We start from the raw sequence: 7,460 nt of genomic DNA on the forward strand, positions 1-7,460 counted from the left end.
ATGGCCACATACACGGACAAGCTCTTCAAGCTCCGCAACGGGCGCTGGGAGGACCTCCTGAGCGATGAGGTGAACCGGGACGTGGCCAGCCGCTTCGCTGGGCGCTCCGTCGCCTGCGTGGACCGGACGGTGAGCAGGCAGGGCACGGCGGGCAGGCGGCATCTCCGCTCCCTTCTCAGCCCCAGTGCCCCTTCAGCCCTCCCCTGCTGGCAGCCGGGGGACCTCTCCCCTCGCCTGAGCACCAGCCCCATCCCACTCCACACTGGGGCCTGGGGTGCCCCCCGAGTAGCCCATGACTGTCAGTGCTGGCAGCCCCCCCAGCCGTGGGGACTGCAGGCGCCTGTCCACACGGTTGCTGCCAGCTGATAAACGTGCCTGTCGAGGTGATTTATGTTCCTGTCACCTGCTCTTTCTTCTTCTTCCTCCTCCTCCTCCAGTGGTTTGCTTCTAAATGATTATCACTAAATCAGGTCCAACTATTGCATGGGACAAGGGGGATGAGGGGGACTTGGCACACCGGGTATGCTGAGGGGGAAGGTTGCCCCATGCCAGCACTGTGACCCTGGGGACCACAGCTCCTGGAGGCAATGGGGCATGTCCCCACTCCTGGGATGCTTTTCACCATGGGATTTGCAGAGCTCTTGCTCGGCACCTGGTAGAGGTGCCTGGTCCCATGGAGCTGTGAGAGCATCCAGCCCCACAACAGGGATCCTGTGGTCCCCGTGGAGATGGGTCTGGGGCAGGTGGGTGCTGAGGAGGTGCCGCCGGCCGCAGGGCTCTGGCAGGTATTCCATCTACATCGCCAACTACGCCAGCGGCAACGTGGGCCCCCACGCCCTGATCGAGATGGACGTGGCTGCCAGTGACCCTGCCCGCGGCGTCGTGGTGCTGGTGGATGTGGCCGCCAAGGCTGGTGTCAGCAAATACACAGGTAGCCGGCTGCTGTGACCTCGCAGAGGGGCGGGGTGCCGCTGGGCACGACGAGCAAGGGACCCCATTGCAGGGCAGCGCAGTCAGTGGCCAGTGCCACGCATTAGCCTGCCTGACTGCCCCATCTAGCGGCAGCCCCACGGCTCGTGGAAGGGACCAGGGCCACGGGCTGCCCATCTGGCAGGACCCCCCGTACCCACCATCACCTGGACTGATCCCTCCGGAGCCCGCAGCATCTGCAGGGCAGGCAGTGTGACACGGGGACATGGGTACACAATCAGGGCAGCGGGGAGCGTGTCAGCCTACGCCCCATGCTGCCCCACCGCCACAGGGACCACTGCTGTGGTCCATCTCCCCAGCAGTAAATTGTCACTACTTAGGAGTATTGTCACCATGGCGATGGCAGTGTTTAGGGTTGGGAGTGACACAAGCGTCTGTGAGGCCCAGTTAGCTCCTGATGAGAGGGAATGAAGGTGGGAGGTGGGCAAGGAGGGGACACTGGGGGTCCTGGGAGCACCAGGTGGACAGCACCGAGGGAGTGTGGAGGGCATGAACCCCGCTGGGGCAGGGCACCACTTGTCCCCTCACACCCGGGCTGCTGTCCCCAGGGGGCCGTGGGGTGGCTGTGGGTCCCATCCTGAGCGACAGTGCTTCTGACATATTCTGCGGTAACGAGAACAGCCCCAATTTCCTCTTCCACAACTGGGGGGACGGGACATACCAGGACGTGGCGGCTGCTGTGGGTGAGTAGGGGGAGATGGGGGAAGAACCAGAGGCCAGCTCTGCCTGCCCCTGCCTGCACAGGTGGGTTGAGTGCAGGGTGAAGGGACAGCCCTGGGACCCAGAGCCCTGCTGACCACGGGGGGTGGCTGAGATGCACCAGGGCATCCATCAGCGCAGGGACGCTGCCCTGCACAGGGAAGACCTGTTTGGGGACCACGGGGCACATCCCGGGAGGCATCCCGAGGAGATGGAGGCAGGGAGGGGGTCCCTTCTCCCCCCATCCCCTTGCGGCTCCCCAGGGCTGGATGACCCCTACCAGCACGGACGCGGTGTGGCGCTGGCTGACTTCAACCGCGACGGCCGGGTGGACATCGTCTACGGCAACTGGAATGGGCCGCACCGCCTCTACCTGCAGAGCGGGGCCCCTGGGCGTGTCCGATTCCGGGTGAGGGCTGGGACCCCCCCACTGCTGGCTTTGCCACTGAGCCTCCTCGGCTGGGGGGCTGGCTTCACCCTGATTTGGCTTTGAGCTCCACGTCCCAGAGAGGAGGGGACCCAAAGCACCAAAGCGGGACCTGGTGTCCTACTCCCTGTGCCTGTTGTCACTCCACGCCCATTCCCTGTGCAGGACATTGCCACCCCCAAGTTCTCAATGCCGTCCCCCGTCCGCACCGTTATCGCAGCCGACTTTGATAATGACCAGGAGCTGGAGGTTTTCTTCAACAACATCGCCTACCGTGGCTCCTCCGCCAACCGCCTCTTCCGGTAGGAGCCTGGCACGTACTGGGGGGCTGGGGCAGCCCATGCCCCATTCTGGGTGGGCCAAGCAGCCCTTGTGGCACAGCCGGGTTCATGGGGATCCTTTCCAGCAGGGGCACTGTTTGGGCTCGGCTAATAAGAGGCACCGTGACTGAGCCCTTCCCAGCATCATTATCAGCCTCTTCGATCGTGCCTGCAGCAGCCCCCGGGGTCCTCAGCACTGCTGATTAGCAGCTGTGAGGCAGCTTGTTCATGGCCCCTGTTAATTGTGGGGGGTCAATTCCTCATTACCACTGTGTGGCACCTCCTCTCATGGTGTGTGGAGTGGTGGGAGCTGGTTGTCCACCCCGTGCTGGCACCCGTGGGTGGATGGAGGGCAGTGGCATGGCAGGGAGCCCCTGAGGGAGGGTCTCTGGTCCCAGACGGATGCAGCAGTGTTTGGAAATGGCATTGCTGCTCTGAAGTTCAGACCCACAAGAGCCAGGCTCTCACAACATCTCTGTCACACCTGCATGGAACAGAGACGTGAGGTGCTAACAGGGGCCAGTCCTGTCCCCTATCCACCCTGCATAGCCACCAGGGCTGTCACCTCTCTACCAAGGTGCTGTGGAAGGGGACAGGCACTCCTGGGAAGGTGCTGGGAACTGCAGAGGCTGGCACTAACATCCTATCTATGCTCGGCAGGCTCATCCGCAGGGAGCATTCAGACCCCATCGTGGAAGAGCTGAATCCAGGGGATGCGCTGGAGCCTGAGGGTCGGGGCACGGGTGGGTCTCCCCAGCCCTGGCAGTGGAGGCCTGTGCACTGCCTGTCACCCTCTATGCTGGGGGATGCTGTATGCTTGGCTGAGTCACCTGCTTGCTCCCCACCAGCATCCTGGAGTCCCCATCACCCAGGAGCAGTCCCCATGCTTTCTCCCTCCACCCATACCCAGCTAACAATGCCATTTCTAGTTGTTCTCTAGAGCATCACTCTTAGGGTCTTCTTCCTCGATTCCCCACTTGTTCAAAGCCAACCTCTGCCTTTGGGAGTGGCCCAGGCAGTCTCCCGTGTCCCACTGCCTGTCCCCTCCACTGCCTGGGGAGCTCACCTGCCTGATTTCAGGGTGCCACCTATCCTCCTGAAATTACTTCTGCACTGGGGTCACCCCATGTTCCCTATTGCCCTCGCACTGCTGGGAGTGCTGCTGCAACCTCCCACACTGGCAGCAGGGTGTAGTGCTGGGAGATGTGGGACTGGATCCCAGGCATGACAATGTCCTGTCCTTGCAGGGGGTGCAGTGACAGATTTTGATGGCGATGGGATGCTGGACCTCATCCTGTCCCACGGCGAGTCCATGGCACAGCCAATCTCCATCTTCAAGGGCACGCAGGTGAGTCAAGCAGGAGATCCTCACACTGTCCCCACCCCTTCTGCCTCCCCTTGCTCAGTCTCCCTGGTCCTTCCTCCCCTGCAGGGCACCAGCAACAACTGGCTGCGCGTCATCCCCCGCACCCGCTTCGGGGCCTTTGCGCGGGGGGCCAAAGTGGTGCTGTTCACGCGGCGCAGCGGGGCCCACCTGCGCATCATCGATGGCGGATCAGGGTACCTCTGCGAGATGGAACCTGTAGCGCACTTCGGACTGGGTGAGCAGAGGGGGAAAGAGGCTGCCTCCACCCCCAGCCTTGCCTGGCACCCCCTTGGTCAGGGACCACCTCTGCTGCCCTGGTGCCCTGCAGCACAGTAGTCACCCATGTCCATTGTCCTGGGCATGATGGGTGATGAGGACAATGAGGCTGCAGATGGAGTGCCCAGCTACTGTAGCCATGCTGTAAAGGGCAGCTGCCCCCTTCCCCAGCCCCTGTCTGTTGCTTTGCCCAGGCACCAGGGCTTTCCCTGCCCATTAACCCTCCTCTGGCTTAGCATGGCCAGCAGCTATGGCTATGCCCTGCGCTGGCAGGGCATTCCATAGTCCCCATGTGTACCCCTCGGGCTACATCCCTGTGCATGGTCTTTCAGCAACAGGCACCTGCAGCCTGGCTCAGGGAGCAAGAGGAGGTTTTGCCCCTCCATCCCTACCACCCCCCTGACCTCCTTTCAGCCCCTGCCCACCCTGGAGACCCCCCCTCTGATGGGCTGCCCGCCTGCAGGGCATGACGAAGCCAGCAGCCTGGAGGTGACCTGGCCAGATGGCCGTGTCGTGGCACGAGCCGTGGCCAGCAGTGAGACCAACTCTGTCCTGGAGGTTCCCTACCCCCTGGACACAGAAGACCCACTCGTGCCTGCCCCACTGGAGGTGAGGCCCAGGTGTGGGTGCAGGATGGGAGGTTTTGTGGGCAGGAACAAGGGGCTGGGCTCTGCTGGCTCTGTGGCTGCCCAGGGCTGATTTCTCCCTGTCTGGGTGGTCTCTGCTTCTCCCCAAATGCAGTGCGGGCAGGGATTTTCCCAGCACAAGAACGGACGCTGTGTAGGTGAGTGGCTGCTGGGGTGCTGCCTGCACCTGGTGTGTTGCAGCACAACCCCGTGAGGGGCACGAGGGCAGCACCCTGTGACAGGGAGGTGGGAGCCAGGGAGGCGGCTGGGAATGCAGGCAGGGCTGTCGCATGGCTCGATGCGGGGCACAGCTGCCTGCCCAGCACGTGGCCTGGAAATGGGAGCAGCAGCACGGCTCTAGAGGGGGACTGTGGTGTCACCAGGAGCAGGGAGAGCACTGTGCTGGAGGCAGGAGGCATGGCTGGCATATGGCAGGCATTGTGCTAGAGCCACGAGCAATAGAGGGGCAGCAGGGATTCGGCAGCATGGTCATGGCTGTGCTGTGAGCCTCCTGGGCAGAGACATGGCTTGTGCCCTGGGGGGGTCATCCAGCATGTGCAAGGGGAACTGGAGGGGACATGGCTGGCAGCCCTAGGCTCCCAGACCAGCCATCTCACACCAAGGCCCCTCTGCTTGCAGACATGGATGAGTGCACCAAGTTTCCCTTTGTCTGCCCTCGGGACAAGCCCATCTGCATTAACACCTATGGCGGGTATCGCTGCCGCAGCAACAAGCGCTGCAGCCGGGGCTACGAGCCCAATGAGGACGGCACGGCTTGTGTGGGTGAGTGATGGCTGGGACACCCTGACCCCATGCCACCGCAGCCTGGCCCAGCCGGTGGGCAGCAGCCCCAAAGCATGCTGCCCTGGGATGCTACTGCCTCCCTGCCAAAAGCCTGGCCGCATCCTGCAATGTGCTGGGTGGCTGCCCAGCCACCTCCACCCTGGCTCCATGTCTGTTCATCCCGCCCCTCCTGCAGAACTGCCACTGATTCCCCTTCTTTCCTTCTTTCTTTCTTTCTTTCTTTCTTTCTTTCTTTCTTTCTTTCTTTCTTTCTTTCTCTTTTTCTCTCTTGCTTCTTCTCTCCTTCTCTATGCAGCTCAAGTGGCCTTTTTTGGGGGATACCCCTCCGCCGGGAGCTGGCCCGGGCTCCCCTACAGTGCCCTCCTCCCTCTAGTCCTCGGACCCTGCCTTTGCCTCTATGCACTTTAACCCCTGCCCGTAATACGCCAGAGCAGCCTTGGAGGAAGGACCGGCTGGCCTCTGCCTGTCTCTCTTTTTCTCTCTCTTTCTCTCCATGTCGAACCACCCTGGATGTGCTGGCTGTGCCCTACCAGGGCGGCCTGGAGTGGGATGGGCACGGAGCCTGGCTGCCCCTTGCACCGTGTCTGGGAAAGTAGCCCCGGGGCAGCGCCCCTTCACTGGCACCTCCCCGCCCCAGCACTGCTCCTGCCATGCTGGCACCTCCTGGGCAGTCGCTTGCTCCGTTGCCTCGATACCGTACCATGTGCCTGCTGGTTTGGCCTGCGACGTGTGTGCTTCGCCTGCCCCATCCTCGGTGACAGGGACACTCCTCTCAACTCTGGCAGAGGAGGGTCCCCCCGGCCCTGCAGGGGAAGGACCCTCCTGGTCTGTTTTTTTAACGTATTGACCCCACTGTTTGGAGTCAGACCCTGCTCAGTCTTCCAGCCCCTCTCTCGGAGAACCCCTCCAATAAACTATATCCAGTCTATTAGCCCAGCCTGCTGAGCTGTGCGGTGCAGGGCTGTACCCATGATTCTGCCCTGGGGCTGTATGGGGAGGGGGCTCAGGGGTGGAGAGCTCCCCCAGCTCTCCCTGCTCTGGGGCCAGGAGCTAGCTGGAGGATGCACAGTGGCCCTGGGCAGCTCTGCCCCTGCCCATCCCTGCTCCCAGCCTTGAGAGCACAGACAGATGTGCAGCACTGGAGGGGCTGGGGTCCAGCAGGCAGCTCTGCCCACACCACAACAACAGGGCCGTGCTGCCTTGCCCCTGCGCACTGTAACCCCCTGCCACTCTCTTCCCCACCACCAGACATCGACGAGTGTGCCCAGGGCTTGCACAACTGCAGCCAGCTCTGCACCAACACCCCTGGGGCACACGCCTGCCACTGCAGCCCGGGCTTCCGCCCCCTTGATCCAGCTGCCAGCCAGTGCCTGGGTGAGTACCTGCAGGCAGCGGGGCCGGCAGCCCGCGGTGCCACCCCCCTGCTGCTGCCAGGCGCAGCCCTGCTGTCCTGGGAGCAGGGATGCTGTTCCCTGGGGTGCCCTGTTGTTCTCACAGCCCTGGTCCGTGCCAACCCAAAACATGGGGCGCAGGATGGGCAGATGGTGGCTGTGCAGGAGTTGGAGTGAGGTGGTATCTGCCACCCAGCAGCTTTGAGGAGTGGCAGGACCATAGCTGTGTGGCTGCAGGCAATGGAGATGCCTTTGTGACCCAGCCCCACCCAGCCCCAGAGCTGCCTCCCCACATTCCCCCTCTATCCCCTGCCCTGCCTGTGCCAGGTGAGCCTCATACCCTTGGTGTAGCCATGACCCTCTCCCCTTCTTTTCCAGACATAGATGAGTGCCAGGCACAGCCCAGTCCCTGCGACCATATCTGCCACAACAGCCACGGCTCCTTCCACTGCCACTGTCACCATGGCTTCTCCCTGGGCGCAGGTGGGCGCTGCCAGCACAATTAGTCTGCCCCGGCACAGCCAAGTGGCCCCTGCTCGCCCCCAGCTCCATGTAGGTTGC

At 62.9% G+C, this 7,460-nt stretch overlaps 1 protein-coding gene across 5 annotated transcripts in view; it reads left to right on the forward strand.

Moving 5' to 3' along the window:
* Positions 1 to 7,460, forward strand: part of CRTAC1 (cartilage acidic protein 1) — a 27,204-nt gene extending 19,744 nt beyond the window's left edge. For 3 of the 5 annotated variants that reach the window (XM_026851223.1, XM_026851222.1, XM_026851221.1), the window contains exons 4-16: positions 1 to 129; positions 775 to 931; positions 1,539 to 1,673; positions 1,953 to 2,098; positions 2,282 to 2,418; positions 3,097 to 3,179; positions 3,684 to 3,784; positions 3,869 to 4,037; positions 4,542 to 4,687; positions 4,820 to 4,862; positions 5,344 to 5,487; positions 6,757 to 6,882; positions 7,278 to 7,460. The exon at positions 1 to 129 is cut by the window's left edge and continues 1 nt beyond it. In XM_026851223.1, coding sequence (XP_026707024.1) covers positions 1 to 129; positions 775 to 931; positions 1,539 to 1,673; positions 1,953 to 2,098; positions 2,282 to 2,418; positions 3,097 to 3,179; positions 3,684 to 3,784; positions 3,869 to 4,037; positions 4,542 to 4,687; positions 4,820 to 4,862; positions 5,344 to 5,487; positions 6,757 to 6,882; positions 7,278 to 7,405 — 1,644 coding nt within the window. In that variant the 3' untranslated portion in view covers positions 7,406 to 7,460. The other 2 variants (XM_026851224.1, XM_026851225.1) reach the window with 2 other exon arrangements.

This window comes from Athene cunicularia, assembly GCF_003259725.1.
Source record: "Athene cunicularia isolate RWA chromosome 6 unlocalized genomic scaffold, athCun1 chr6_part1, whole genome shotgun sequence".
In the NCBI taxonomy this organism is placed as follows: domain Eukaryota; kingdom Metazoa; phylum Chordata; class Aves; order Strigiformes; family Strigidae; genus Athene; species Athene cunicularia.